The 16442-nt window shown below is 36.4% G+C and overlaps 1 protein-coding gene across 3 annotated transcripts; it reads right to left on the reverse strand.

The window, feature by feature from the left end:
* Positions 1–784: 784 nt before the first annotated feature.
* Positions 785–15372, reverse strand: LOC107847593. Of its 3 annotated transcripts, none has more exons than XM_016691952.2 (12): positions 15108–15372; positions 13795–13943; positions 10811–11112; positions 9163–9240; positions 8496–9034; positions 6858–7490; positions 6545–6699; positions 3596–3807; positions 3357–3490; positions 2931–3271; positions 2753–2856; positions 785–1253 (listed from the first exon to the last, which is right to left on the reverse strand). In XM_016691952.2, exons 3-12 carry the CDS (start codon positions 11091–11093, stop codon positions 1183–1185), a joined length of 2550 nt encoding a protein of 849 aa, XP_016547438.1. In that variant the 5' UTR covers positions 11094–11112; positions 13795–13943; positions 15108–15372; the 3' UTR covers positions 785–1182. The 3 variants fall into 3 exon arrangements, with proteins under 3 accessions (XP_016547438.1, XP_016547437.1, XP_016547439.1); XM_016691951.2 differs by having other exon boundaries at positions 13795–13908; positions 15108–15345; XM_016691953.2 differs by lacking the exon at positions 13795–13943 and having other exon boundaries at positions 15108–15345.
* Between the last annotated feature and the right edge of the window lie 1070 nt (positions 15373–16442).

A 16442-nucleotide genomic window follows, 5' to 3' on the forward strand; every position in this document is an offset into this window, starting at 1 on the left:
CATATCTGCTTCAGCTTCTTCAATTATAATTTTACTATATCATTCCTAATTAATTATTATATTTCTAATTAAATATTATAAGTCATTATATATTACAAAATTAATAATATTTAATTAAAAAAAATAGATATTTATAACTGTCTCATTTCAATCGTAATTTTACTGTACTATTGTTAATTAATTATTATACAAGTGTTTTTTATAATAATTTTACTATATCACTTCTAATTAGTTATTATAAGTCGCTTCAGACGTGTGCTTCATTGCTTTTACCGTGATTTTACTAAATCACCACTAATTAATTATTATGATCGTTTAAGCATTGAAAAATTGATAATATTTCGTAAAAAAAAAGTAAAAGAGACATAAAATAATATGTCAACATAAAAAATTTAATTGAATATCAAAATTATATTAGTATACAGGAATTGAAAAGAGAGAGCAAGACATAAAATAACATATTATTTAAAAATAAAATAAAAAGTATTATAAATCACAATAATTAAAAACTTATAAAAGTGTGTAAAAAAAATTGATTCACTGTCAATTTTATTTGTGCCACATAAATTGAGACATTGAGACAAGGAGAATATTCATATATTATTAAAAAATAATGTAAAAAACATTGTAGAACACATAAATAACAACTTAAAAAAATTTTAAAAATATAAAATGTTTGAGTAACTTGAAATTATACCAGCATCATTTAAATTTAAATTGAAACAGAAGAAAAAATACAATAAATCACAATAATTAAAAATATAAAGTATTTTAATAATTTAAATTGAGATAAAAAAAATAACATATATTGGATCCATGTTAGCACGGGCCATCAATATCTAGTTGTAAAAGAAAAGAGACTTCATTCCCTCAGAAACAGGTCTTTCTGAAAAATAACAATTATACACGTACATAATAGTCACCCCCACCCCACCCTCCCTGGTGGGTGCTTCAAAATTGAACATAACATCTACACAGTAAGGTACAGCCATAATCCATTCTCCTTTAGTTCATCAACCACATGCCATTCCTAAAGACTAGCATATTATAAATCTACACAAAATCATCACATCAAAGGAACTCAAATATACATCCGATCCGCGTATCATCTACGTATGACACTAGCATTATGAGAAGTATCTTTCTGTCCACTCACAACATCCAAACCTGCTAATAGTTGGCTCAGATAATCCCAGTGGAAATGCTTGAAGTTGCATTGATCTTCAAAGAATGCTCAGGAACATATGTCACACCTGCCAATGCAGATTATTTGTCTCAGTTAATTCATTATGATCACCATAAAGAAAATCAACGAGCAATATCTACATGAACAAACAGATGGTGCACGTACAAAAGAACATTTTTGCAGAATGTTTTGAAAATCTATAAACAACACATGCACCATATGAAGGTTTCACCTAGTATACTCTTATAAATTACTCAATTAGATCGAAAATGCACCATAGTGCATAAAATATATCGCAACTGCATTAAGTCTAATTGACTCTAATATAATCAAAAGGGCTTACTCTGCTTTTTGCAGTCTACCCTACAGAAAGGGTGCAAATAGAAGAAGAATGAAAGAGGCATATTGAGATAATGAATAACAACAACAAACCCAGTGTATTCCCACATAGTGAGGTCTGGGGAGGGTAAGATGTACGGAGTCCATACCTCTACCTCTAAAGAAGTAGAAAGGTTGTTTCCGATAGACCCCCGGCTCGAGACACGGAATAATAAACAAATTCATAGTAAAGCATGGGACAAGATGGCATAACATAAATACGACACCCACAAGTAATAGTAAACAGAGAAAAGTAAACAGATTCGTAATAAAGCATGAAACAAGGTATCATAACAAGAATAATACCCCCACCAAGTAATGAATGAAGATAATGAATGAAGGCACAGAAGTTAAATTTATTTTTCCCACCAGAAATTCGGGCAAAACCGTAGCTTGATAGGTTCTAATTTTCATCCAACCAAATACGGTTGATTTTCTCATTTAGATACACAGAGGGTATAACTCTATGTTGCTCGGACTCTTCAAAAATGCCAATGAGTGTGACGGATTCTCCAAAAGTTGTGTATTTGCGGAGAATCCAACACGGTGCGGCATCGAAAATGAAGAGTCCACACAACTTAGGCGTTACGGAAATGTCATCCAATCCTCCGTTTCCCTTCACAAAACCAACTGCCAAATAGAACTCCTTTCTTTCCCTACTTAATTTTCCTTTAACTTAATCTCATCTCTGTTCTTTCAATCAAAATAAACCCAACAAAATTGTCAAGGCGCATAATTCATAACTCGCACTAATTCTTGAGTAATAAGTCAAGAGTGGGAAAGGAACCAAAGAAAATATGATATTAATCAAGCTTTCTGGTATTTCGGATATTCATCAAGTGAATATGTGTAACAAAAGACTCATCCAATAAACTTTTACCAAAACCATCATTACCAGGAAGGACCTGTGTCATAATTCATGAGGCATCGAGGAGGTTAGGCATTAAAAACCCCTCTCCCCCCTTCATGCATTATTCTTACGGATACTCATATATAGGCTGGGGTTGATGCTAAATCCTTCTACCTCAACAGAAATTAATAAAAGAAAAGGCAGGACCAAATTTAAAAAAATTTAGCTCTGCTAATACATATCGGGGAAGGGTTATACCAAATCCTTGCCATTTCAATGTGGAAATTTAAATAAAGGGAGGCAAGAAAAATGTTTTAACAATTTGAGTCCGCTAATACCTTTCTCCTTGACATCAATCTGTAAAGAATCAAGTGTGATTATACCATCTGTCAGGGGAAGCACTTCAAGCTTGATGGTTGCTGTAGATTGAGCGGGCACACATCTGAAGCCACCAATTAGGGGTGTAAGATTAAACCCGAAATGAGAAATAAAGATAACTTACAAATAAATGATTACCCTAAGGGAACTCTGCTCTGCAACCATAGATGTGTACAACCTAAATCGCCACTAGGGAGCACATCAGTTATGGGAGTGGCCCTCTCACTAACTGAACCTGATTGAGAAAGATCTTTTCCTTCCGGTACTTGATTTACCGAGCTAGTGCTCTGAGCAGCACTAATTTGTTTATCAATACTCACTCTCTCCATAAAATCAGAAGAGCCAATGAAGGGACTCATTGGTGATGTCGGTGAGGTACTCAATGACACCACAGAAGGTGGGGAAGTAAAGGAAGCAGGAGCAAGCACAGTCATTGTCAGATCTTCTGAAGTCAGGTTTGATGCCTGAACAGTTAAAACCTGACAAATTGAACATATGATAAGCCCTCTAGATGTTTAAACCTTCACCATGATAAGTAAAAACTGTTCTCATATCATGCACAACCTGTACTGGAAGCTGAGCACCTCCATCAAAAGATCCAGGGCTTTGTTTTGTCATTTCAGAAGTAACAGAGATCATAAGGTCCCTAGAAATCCTTGGTCTCCAGCTTGTTGGCTGCTTGAAGAATAACTTTGATTCTACAAGTATCCACAGAAGATCCGAGAACTTAAGAAGCATAAAACCCCATAAATAGTTATCACGTACATGTACCTAGAAAGAATTCCTTTTAAAACAGTACCTACCAGTGTAATTGCATCGACATGATACCAGAACTGCATATTTATCAGTAGATGACCCAGTATTTCGTTCCTCAATATTGGGAAAATGGTTCCATGTTGATGATGCACTTCTAGAATGTACTCTTGAAGATCTAGAAGTTTTTCCACTATGAACATTGGAACTCTTCAAGATGGGATTGACTGGTCTGAGAATGAAAGAATGTTCTTCACCTCTCCTGCAAAGGGGATATTGCAGTTAATCTCTTCTCCCTTGCAATCCAGCAGTATAACAATTACAACAAAAAGTTAGGCCTACACCATTGAAGCTAGCAATAGAAATAATAGCCTTAAAGCCTGTAGGCCCTGTACGGCCAAGTCGCCAAAAAGGGCTTATTTTTAGCACTTCTATCAAAATAGCTTTGCAACGAACTACAACAACATAATAAAAGTATATTCCCAAAGAGTGGGGTCTGGGGAGGGTAGAATGTATGCAGTCCATACCACTACCTCAGAAGTGAGGCAGAGAGGCTGTTTCCTCGAAGAACTACTTTTGGAAAAAAGTTGTTTGTGTTTGGCCAATTCTTCTAAGAAGTGTTTATTTCAGTATTTGATAAGCAGTTTGCATTTAGCCAACTTTTTTTTTTGGTAGTGTGTCAAATTACCCCCAAAAAAGAGTATCAAGGTTCATTTTACAATTGGAATGACTTAAAACAGCGAAATTATTTTTTAATTAAATAAAGAGAAAAATAACTCATATTTATAGTTGATAGACTGTTCCAAAGAGGAAGAGGTAGGGGAAAAAGGGAAAAGACAGGGTCGAAACCAAAAAGGGAAAAAAGGGAGACAAAAAAAGGGCAGCCCAGTGCACTAAAGCTACGGCTATGCGTTGTGTCCGGGGAAGGGCCCCACCACAAGGGTGTATCATACGCAGCCATACCTTGCATTTCTGCCAGAGGCTGTTTCCAAAGCTTGAACCCGTGACCTCCTGGTTACATGGCAGCAACTTTACCGGTTACTCCAAGGCTCCCCTTAAAAAAAAAAAAAAAAAAGGAGAAAAGCATTTGTATTTTTTTGAAAGTCGGATTCTTCAAAATACACTATTTTTGGAGAATCTGACACGCACCCGCTGAAATTTTTGAAGAGTCCAAGCAACATAGCAAACAACAACATACCCAGCATATTCCCACAAAGTGGGGTCTGGGGAGGGTAGAGCGTACGCAGTCCGTACCACTATCTAAGAAGTGAGGTGGAGAGGTTGTTTCCGGTAGATGGTAGAGTGTATTTACCTCATAAGTTTGGTAAAAACAAACTTATGAGAAAGATATTTTTTCCTTGAAAAACTTCCCCTATGTGAGCTTGCTTACATTGTTGATCCCAAGCCCGGATAAAGGACGAGGGTTGTCTACAGGCAAGTCAACCAATTCATGATGAATCCCCCATAATATAGAGACTACCAAAGTGAAAGGTATGTTCTATAGAATAACTATAAGTTCTGCAATGTTATATGGCAGTGAATGTTGGGCTGCTAAAATCCAACATATCCACAAGATGAGTGTTGTAGAATTACGGATGCTAAGATGGATGTGTGGTCATGCCCGATTAGATAAGACTAGAAATAACCATATTTTCCAGAAGGTGCAAGTGCCAAGTGTGTACTGAGGATAAAATGTGAGGTTGCTTGAGATTTTTGGGTATATTGCATATTTTGCATCAACCTACAAATGAAGGTGTTAAAAGGGTATATTGCATATTTTGCATCAACCTACAAATGCAAGAAAGTTGTCTTGAATCACCTATAAATGTTGGTATTAATGCCACTTAGCTAAAGATAAAGCACAATGGAAGAACAAGATCTATATAGGTGATAGCTACTCGTTGAGGATAGGTATTAGATTTGTTAGAGAACTTCTAATAATAATATATATTTTGAACTTTTTTCACTTTTATTCTATTATTATGATATGAGCTTAAATGGAGATATGCAGATTCATATAGTCGACCAACTTGTTTGTGACTGAGGCGTAGTTGTTGTATATTTTTACCTTGAAATAATTAATTTTCCAATTTAGTCCTTTTTTTTATTACTCCGAGCTAGCTTTCGCGTATCTCAACTAATTCTACGGGATACATGCCACCTCCCACCAACAAGGTACCGGATAACTTCGTCCAGCAAGGCTAAAACATATGGGAAGAAATCACCTAGTGTTTTTTTCTTTATTTTTCTTTATTGGGATTTGAACCTGAGACTTCATGATTCTCAACCCACTTCATTGACCACTAGGCCACACCCGTTGGTGCTTTCTACTTTAGCTTCTTGGAAAAAGCAGAAATTCATAGCTTCTTCCCAACAACAAACAAAACTGTCCCAATAGCAGAAAAGTTGGTTAAGTTGTTGCTTAAAAGCACATTTTTTTGTTGGCCGAGCACCTCAAATCTCAGAATAAGTATTTGTAGCCTCCAAGAAGCTTGGCCAAACAGGCTATCAAATTAAGGAACACCTAACTGGTGATTAGTAGCCCTTCGTTCGAACATGCTTGGAAAACAGTAATAAGATATTCAAAATTTCCTCAGAATGTCAAAAATATTCAGCTTAATCACTGGTACTTGCCGCAATAACAGCAAGTAAACTCTACTTAATTCTGATGCAATCTTGCAGATATCTTATTAATAAGATCTGCCCCAGTGGTAGGAATGCTTCTGTTTCTGCTGATGGTCAATATATTTTACATTCTCTCAGTTAAAAGGAGAACAAACACTAAAACAAATGCAGATTTTCATTTTTTTTTTATAATCACTAAAACAAATGCAGATTAGGGGAACTTCAAGTCTTCAACCATTAAATACAAATTTACATAAACCAGGCCCCAGAAATGATGCCTGTTGTGAGTCAGCACACTAGCACTATTCATAATGGTTGGATAAAGAAGATAAATCACTTATTAAATAAAGATAAAAAGTTAAACTGAATAAGACCTGAGAGCCAAATTTGGCAAACCATAGTCTTCGCCAGCTTCAATACATGCAATTGGCAATGATGAAGGAGGCCCACTTTTTGAAGCTTCTTCAAAAATGATTGTTACGGCATCTATGTAGACAACAATATCAGGTGCATGTGGTGGACAGACATTCTGCAAAAGAATGCTGATTTCATGTTAATCGTTTAGACATACCCAAGCCATAAAGTACATTAAATTCCTAGGTACATACATATATCCAATAACAGGTTTCAATACAATAAATTATCAATGAGTTGATGAAGTTACTCAGGCTAATGAATAAAACCCACCTTAATCTGAACACAAAGGAGATCATCTGTATTGCAGTCAGCAGCAACAGAAGTAATTTCCACTGGTTGAATTATTTCAATTTTCCTCCTCCATCTCCTTCCAGGAATGAAAATACCTTCTAAACCACAACGAACCGAAAATCTTTCTGGCTCAAGAGACACGCCTCTAAAAGATAAAAGTCCTTCACTCCCGGTCTTATCACTCTTCAGTGACCTTTGAAATGAAAAGCGTTCCCAATCTTCTGGATTAAAACTGGGTCCAGTAGTGGAGGTTGTAACAGATGGAGGTGGTGCACTATTTGGAGGAAGTGAAGACATGGAGTAACTCCTAAAGTTACCGAAAGAAAATATCTGTGATCCAGAAGATCCAGGTACGATGGGCTTTGTGGATGTACTACGAATGCTCGCACTGGAACTTAATTGAGGCGGGGATATAGGTCGTGCTGAAGGGGGAATAGAATTATCTATAGGAAGTAGCCATTTCAACAGTTCACCACAGGGATCCTGCTTTGAGTAAGTCAAGTTTTCCTCATTCAAAGATGACAAACTTCTCTCTTGATACTTCTCAAATTGAAGAATTTCAAGCACTGGATCTCTCACAAACTCAATACCAACATTTACTTGTAAAAGTACCTGCATCCTTCCAGACAAGAAAATTGTATCTACATCAGCTGTTCTCCAGGAAAACTAAAAAGACATAACCAACAAGTAATACAACTAAAAATCTATAAGCATCAGAAAGAGCAGGAAAAGTAGTACTATTTTTCATACTCGGATTTAAATGTACAACAACAGCATCATATCCAGTGTAGTCCCACAAGTGGGGTCTAGGGAAGGTAGTGTGTACGCAGCCTTACCCCTACATTACTCTGATTTAAATGTTCGCACCACTAAAACAATACTTGTCTAAAATTCATAGTTATGATAGTCTTCAATGGAAGTTATAGAGAATAACCCAGCACTACATTAAACGGTAAGATCATACTTCTAGAAATAACACTAAAGAACCCATTATAGCCTGGAGATAAACCCGAATTTTGCTAGCAAGCAGTAAGATCGTACGTCTAGAAATAACACTAAAGAACCCATTATCGCCTGGAGATAAACCCGAATTTTCTAGCCATACCATTCAGCACCACGGCAACCTTCTCCTGGACCCTGATACAGCTCTCTCAAGAAGAACACTCTAAATCCAGTATTACTCCTCCCAGAACCCCTTCCCAAACAACCTCCATCCCTGCGGAGAAGCTTATGTATGACACCTAACCACCATCTCCACATCTAAGCTATTGTTTTGACAGGACAACAATAATTTTTGCCACATTTGAAAACTCAAGCTGAAGATGGTTTCTTTTAACCGCATCAATCCTCTGTCACGGTGGACATTTCGCACAATCAAGAAATTGTGTTTCTTTTGAATCTGTTAACTCTATGCTAAGTAACGGGAAACAGGTTCATGCAGGCACAAGTTCAATATGAAAACAGAAACACAACAGCAGATACCAAAGTCAACACTACGAAACAAACATGATGCATTTGTACAATTTGAGTAAAAGGTGATGGCATGTAATCTGGTCTGTATACATTTCACTAGAGATTGAGTATAACCGCCGACACTACAGTTTTTGCGGAACTTACCACTATATCTCCATTTGGAAGGGCACAACACTTGACAGCATTTCTTGCCACTCCACCAGATGTTCTAGCATCAAAGTTTCCCTTATCAGTGGAAGCACTCAAGGATAGCTTCTTTTTAAGTGTCTTCACTGTTTCTGAGCCATCTGCTCCAATCGTATCAGATAAGTCCTCCATAGCTTTTCTTTTCGACCATAGAGGTTCATCTGACTCCGCAATTCGAGCAAAAAAGTGAGAACTGTTAAACCTTTGTACTAGTGATGCAGTTTGTCTTTTGTAATCTTCCAATCTCAACAGATTTTCACCAGTAGAAACCTCCTTTTCAGGATCAATATTTGCATTACCGTTCTCACTCACACTACTATCATCCACTGCTCCTAAGGGGGAAACAGACCCGGAATTCGTCCCTGAGTTACCATTTTGTTTCTGATTGCTTTGTCCAATACCATTTTTATTCATGACGGCCGCAACTTTAAAAGGTGTAATAATTTCCGTATCCTGCTTACAGGCCGAGAGGCATGCAAGTATATGGATCTGTTCACCTATAATTGATGAAAATTCAGAAATATATAACTGAGGAAACCTGAAAAGAGGTGGAACTTGGAAGATGATAGAAAAAGAGGGGGAGAGACAGAGACAAGAAGAAAAGGAGATTAACAATAGTAGCTACCAGGTATAACAAAGCAGCGGTCCAGTGAACATATGGAAGATATATTTGGTGCCTCACTCCAGTTATCAGGAAGCTTATCTGGAAATGCATGTCAAGACTTGGAAATTAGTTCATTGAGATATAAATTTGGAATTACTGGACAAACATTTTGAACATCAAGCACTATCTTTGAAGCAAAAAAGCAGCTGAGATAGAAAAATCAAGCACACAACTTATATTTCGTCCAAGACATAAAAAAGTATTCCATATATATATTAGCGTTCAGAAGATGAAGAGAATAACGATATTATGTCAAAAAAAAAAGATATAGACAGACTCAGGACTCTTTGATTTCCTTCTGCACACCAAGTTTGAAAAGTATCAGTGCTTACAGAAAAAGTAGAGATGAAATATAAGACAACAAAAGTAGGCTTCATGATGCAAATTTTCAGCGTTGTTCCTGAATATTACAGATAAAAGGTTTTCAAATTTAAGATCATCAAGCAATGGTTTAATCCACAACTAATATGTCATTGCCAAATGCAACGCACAGCTAGGAATAGATTGGATTGGACCTCCCTATTATAAAAATTTTCATCTGTAAACAAATTCCAGAATACTTACAGCAGAGTATGATCCAAAACTATAAAATATGATACTGTTGGGACATAGAATAGATAGGGTAACCCAGCATTCTTATCAGAACTAAATTATGATCCACAAAAATTTATAAATGATAGTCATCAACCAAGGCAAAAGATGCTACATTTCCAAGCACTAGTATCAGACTTCTACGAGTAACTTACTAAATGGAACCAATAGCAAATAGCCCATAAAGGCAGTCCATCATCAGGTAAAAATTATGACCATCTGCCTCCCTCTTAGAAAAGCTCCCAATCTTTCGTGAAGATAGGAGCTGTATTAACCAATTTTCCACCAAGACAAGAATATCTTTACACGTTTCTTTCCATAATAACTATGGTAATCTAAAGTTTGAAATCGTTATTGAGCCAGTAGGATGTGTGAAAGAAAGACTTAGACAACAAGATTGTAGACTAAACTCCTAACAAAATTCTTTCTCACAACTTGAGTTAGATGGACATTAAGAAATTAGGCACAAACCTACTATTCCAATCTGTACTGGAGATTTTTAGGCAATAAAATTTCTAAGTTTATAAACAAATAATTCCAGAGAGACTCCCAACTCATCCAGACAGTGAGTAATAGGAGTCCACACAGTTAAGGAAACAAAAATGTCTTGCAGATTGAACAATAACTAATTCACGTTACTCTCCCTTTCTGACAACTAATGCATATGGCATACCAGTATTGGCCAAGACATGTGATGCAACATATCTCATCAGTAATGAGCATACAGATAAAGATAGCACACATCGAGAGCAGCAACAACAACAAACCCAGTGTATTCCCACATAGTGGGGTCTGGGGGGTAAGATGTACGCAGTCCATACCACTACTTCAGGAGAAGTAGAAAGGTTGTTTCCGATAGACCCCCGGCTCAAGACAAGGAATAATAAACAGATACTTAATAGAGCATGGAACAGGATGTCAAGACCACACATCGAGAGCAAAGCAGAAAATAAAAATGAACACTTTCAGAGCAAAGGAAAAGGAAAATGTTACCCTCTGGAATAGTAATCCATCTTACCCTTTGGAATAGTTATCCATCCTTCGTCCTCTTTAACATCAACGTGGTTGGCAACAAATTGAGAGTTGGTTTTCTCATTTGTGTCCACAAGATCTTCATCCACATTCCCAAATTCATCACCCTCGCCGACGCGTTTCTCACTCTCTGTAAAAGGTTCTTCCGCAATAAGTCCTTCTAAAGTAGTACTTGGTTTGGGAGCATGATTTGGCACCGATTGAACTTCACGAGCAGGTGAGTGCTCAGAAGCTGCAGTTTGATTAGACCTCAGCATCAGGAAGTTCATGATTTCCCTTGTAAACTCCCTACAAAGATAAAAATTTTAACTTTCACTATACAAATGGATCAAGTCCTAAATATACATTTGTTTGTTAATTTTCTATGCAACAAATTAGAGTTCCAGTTCTATGTTAATTGGTTATTACTGCTCCTCCGTTTAGTGTTGGGTTATGTTTTCCCTATTATTTTTTGTTTCTTTTGTTGATGACAGTGCTTGGACCAGCTTTCGTGCATCTCGACTAATTTCACGGGATACCTGTCCCCTCCCACCAGCAATGTAACTCTGTCCACCAAGGCTAAGGCTGCATTTGTTTTTATTAAGATTCAGACGTTTGAATCTGAATGCATATCTGAATATCTGAATGATTAAGATGTTGTCTTCAGATCTGAAAACTGAATAGTTAAAGACATTGTTTTTTAATATCTGAATATGCAAAATTTATTTATTTGCATATATTATAAAAAATATAATTCAAATAAAACATAATTATATATTAAAAAAATATTTGATTTAATACAATAAAATTATTATTTGATTGAAAAAATTATTTATATTTGTAGTGATAATGGAGATGATTTGTAATGGTGGTGGTGGTGGTAATGATTGGTGTTAGTGATTAGTAATGTTGGTGGTGATAGTTGTGATGGTAGAGATGTTTGGTATTATAATGATTGTTATTATGGTGACGATTGATAGAGGTGGTGGCAGTGATGTGAAGTTGGTTGATGTTAGTAGTTGGAGGTGCTAACTGTGATAGCTTAAAAAATGAATGCATGATGATTGATGAAGTGTTGGTGGTAGTTGGAGATGTTGTTAGTTATGATGGTGGAAATGATAATTAGTAGAGATATACTATAGCGATGATGGTGGTTGAAGCGGTGGTAGAGGTGGTGACACCGGTGACAATGGCGGTGGTGGTGGTGGTGGCGGCCAAAGAATGTGTGAATGTTGATGATGTGTTAGTGGTAGTTAGCGGTGGCGCCAGTTGTGATATATGAGTTGGTTAGTAGTTAGGATCGGCCGATAGTGGTTGATGATGATGGTGGTGTTGGCATTAGCATTGATGGTGGTGATAGCGACGGATATAGTTAAAATAATGGAGATGATAGATATGGTAGCGGCTGAAAATATTGGTTAGTAACAACTATGATTGTGAATGGTGATTGTGAGGGTGGAGGTGGTTGGTGGCTAAATGGTAGTTGGCAATGGTGGTGGTGGCAGAGGTGGTTAGTGGTGGTGACTGATGATTATGGATAGAGTGGTGGTGAATATTATCCAATACAAGAATACCTAGATCTGAATGATTAAGACTTAGTTTTAGATCCGAATGATTAAGACCTATTCAGACATATTAAGAGAGCCAAAATTTTAATGAAAAACAAATGCACTTAATGGTTTGAAGTCTGAATCTTTTCAGATTCAGACCTCCATTAAGTGCAAACAAATGAGGCCTAAGACTTAGTTTTAGATCTGAATGATTAAGCCCTATTCAACTTATTAAGAGCCAAAATCTTAATAAAAAACAAATGCACTTAATGGTCTGAAGTCTGAATCATTCAGATTCAGACCTCCATTAAGTGCAAGCAAATGAGGCCTAAAACAGGTGGGAAGAAATCACCTAATATTTTTGTCTCCTCTTAAGATTAGAACCGGAGATCTCATGGCTCTCAAACACTTCATTGACCACTAGACCCCCCCTCCCAAATTCTTTTCTCTGTCTTCTTTACCTCTATATTTCACTCTTAGTTACGCTGATGTTCGTTACTCGAGGAAGATCTCCCCAAAACAACCTCTCTAACTTCTCAAGATAGGGGTAAGGTCTACATACACTCTACCCTCCCCAAACCTCGCTTATAGGACTACACTGTTTGTTATTGTTGTTAAAAAAGAGTTCCAATTGAATGTTGGATCCACCTATGCTCAAAGCATTTCATTTTCTACTCAATTACGACCATATGCTTGTAACCAACCCATTAAATTGTAATAGGCACAATATACAAACGCGCCCCTTCACTCAATTACTCCCTCTGTCCCAATATGTCTCACTTTCCTTTTTAGCCAATCCCAAAAAAAAAATAACACATTTCTGCCTTTAATAACATTTTTGCTTTAAAATGTCCATTTTACCCATAATGAAATAATTTATCACCACATTAATATCTACTTCCTCTGTCCCCCTATTAGTTGAGCACTATTCATTTTGCACGGTGCTTAAGAAATCATTAATGGAATGATCAAGTCTACTACTATGCCTTTTATCCATATTAATGGACATAAAGATAATTTGTTCAAACTCCCAAAGAGTATATCAAATGTAGGAGCAAAATGAGAAAAATTTTATTATTTCTATCTAGATTTAGTAAGTAATCAACTAATTTGGGACATTTATTCAGTAAAATGATCAATATGGGACGGATTTCAAGTCTTTTCTTTCTTAAACTCGGTACCGAGTCAAGCAACCTCACATAAATTGGGATGGAGTTTAAAGCAAGGTAAATTTCGAGCGATTTGACATGTATGACGCATACATATCACGCAATTATGAATTTAAAAAACAGTACAAGTGATTTGTGTCTGTGCTTCGAATAAACAAGTACATTTCAACTAATAAACACGAAAATCATTAGTAAATAATTGAAATAAATGAGAATAGGAAAACTGCGAAGCGATAGGGATCCACCAATCACTATGAAATCGGAAAAAATACCTGATCGGAGAGGTCGCCGGAGAAAAGAGTCGGAGAGATCGGCTATCGGAATACGGCGGTGGACTGGTGGTGAATCGGCTGGACCGGAACGGAATAAAGTCGGCACTATGGGATCTGTGTCAGAGCTTTTGAGTTTAGCAACCTAGTCACTTCATTTCAGTTATGATGTCATGGTTAGATGCACTCTGTTGCGATTTTAGCACAAATTTTTACACTTTGATTGTAAAATTTTTGTCTAATAGCCTGTTCGAAAGAGCTTTCAAATTGGAATTAAACCTTTCACTCTTTGTATTTTGTATTGTAGTTTAGATATGGGTGAGTCTCTCTATTGTTTAATTAATTTAATTTAGGATCCAACTCTCGACTCGATCTTGATTTGAGGTTGGATTTTTGATATTGAACTCGACTCTTGATCCTGATCTTAACACAAGACTCGATTCTCGAACCCAACTCCTAACTCCTGACTTCGACTCGAAATATGATTACATGACTCTTACGTAGACCTGGGATCCACCCCCAACTTGTGGCTTGACCTGACCACGACCTCCACTTGGGGGTTTGGAACCTCAAGGTGAATTTTGAAATCTCAAAATCACCGAGTCAAACTCTCGTCTCGTATTGGCCAAACACATTGTTGGGCCTCTAAAATTGACATAAACTTTCAATTTGGCACATCAACTAGCCCTTGTTCATTTTAGACATGTAAAAAACTAGTGTACCGCTGTGTTATTTTGGCACCTTTTGCTGACATGACAAAGTGAGTGTGATATACTCAACAACACATGGGGAGTTTATTTTGTCAAAAAAAAAAAAAAATCATCTTCTTCCCTATTTTTCAGCCACCATTTCCCAAAACTTACACCCCTTTCATGGTGAAATAGATCTGATGATATCACAAACGAAGGAATGGATTCCAACAATAAGAGATTTCCCCAAGCTTAAACACCTTTTTCTTATTTCGTTGGTCATGTTCCTAGGCCCGTGCATATTTTGGTACAAACCGTTAACCCGAACCGTTAATTTGCTTATCGGGTTAACAGGTCGGTTATTTTGAATATCGGGTCGGGTGTCGGGTTGAATCTCCAACACCCCACTACCCAAAAACAAGAAAAGATTCAAATCTTTAAGCAAAACAAGAACTGAACTTTCTAATGATACAATAATGGGGGTGTCAGAATATGGTTTTGTTGAGCTATTTCAACACCATTAATGGCTACTGCTAATCCCTTAATACGATAAAATGAAGATGAAGTAGAATACTATCAACAACAACAGAAATTGAACATGCAAATGAGATGGAGAAAAAGGGTTACCTGAAATTTTTTGACCTTCAATTTTAGATCGGAGATGTGAGTAGCGAATAGACTCTAAGTCGAATTTTTGGCTCAATTCGAAGTTCGATCTTCGGCACAAGTTCGATCTTGTCAGCAACAACAATTTTTCGTGACTGAGAGACTGAGAGAGAGTGACATCGGAGATGTGAGTAGCGAGTAGTGACTCAGAGAGAGTGAGAAGCGTGAATCGTGATTGTGAAAGAATAATTCCCTAACCCTATTGTCATATTGTGAACTGAATTGTGAAATGTGAATAATTGGACTTGGGCCAGTGGGTATGGGTGGAGTATGGGCCACATTAGAATTTTAGGCGGATAATAGGCCACTACTAGCAGCCCAGCACCTATTATTTTGTTGGGTTATCGGGTGGCCCGATAAAAAAAAAACAAATAAACCGTGGCCGAACCGATAAACCGATAGCAGAAATTATCAACCCGACACCCGACCCGATATTCAAAATAACCGACCCATTAACCCGATAAGCAAATTAACGGTTCGGATTAACGGTTTGTATCAAAATATGTACAGGCCTAGTTGATGTTTCTCCTCGAATTAATATGGGAAAAAACTGAAATTTGGAGGAAAAAGTGATTTTTTTTCTTTTGAAAAGAGGTTGTGCTTCTGTAAGATAACTTTTCTCAAACTAATCGTTTACATTTGGAGAATCCAGAACAGTAAAGCTCCTATCATTTATAGAATATATTCAGTAAAAGTCTTTTTCTTGAGTATAATAACAATTATATGAAAATTTCATTTATATTTGATTTCTTATGTAAAATCTATTCATTAACGTCTGAAAGCTTCAATTTCTTTTAAAGTTATATTAAAGTGATTTAATCGTATAAAACAATTTTTTTATAGTGGTCAAATTTCTTTGGAAGGTGTTTTTGAAAAAGACAGGTCGGAGAAAATGATGCGGTGGGGGTTCTTCTGTAAAATATAATTTTTAAGTGATTATTTGGACAAAAATATCATGTGGCATTAATTTATTAGCCCCTTTTCTTTTTTACTCAAAGTTTATTGTTTAAGATTTTAAAATAACTTTTTAAACTTAAAATACCACATGTAATTAATTAATTCGTTGTTTGCCACGTCGCCAGCGAGTGTATTATAATTTTCTAACTTATTTTGCTAATTTCAAAAAAGTATTGTAGAATACTAATTTAGGTGTTTAAAATGAATAAGGGCTAGTTGAGGTGTCAAAGTAAAAGTTCATGCCAAGTTTAGGAGCCTGATGATGTGTTTGGTCGTCTTGTATTTATTAGGTTCAAAATCGATCTATGTATTCATTGCGTTCAGAATGTCTTCTAATGT

This window comes from Capsicum annuum, chromosome 11 (genome assembly GCF_002878395.1).
Source record: "Capsicum annuum cultivar UCD-10X-F1 chromosome 11, UCD10Xv1.1, whole genome shotgun sequence".
Taxonomy (NCBI): domain Eukaryota; kingdom Viridiplantae; phylum Streptophyta; class Magnoliopsida; order Solanales; family Solanaceae; genus Capsicum; species Capsicum annuum.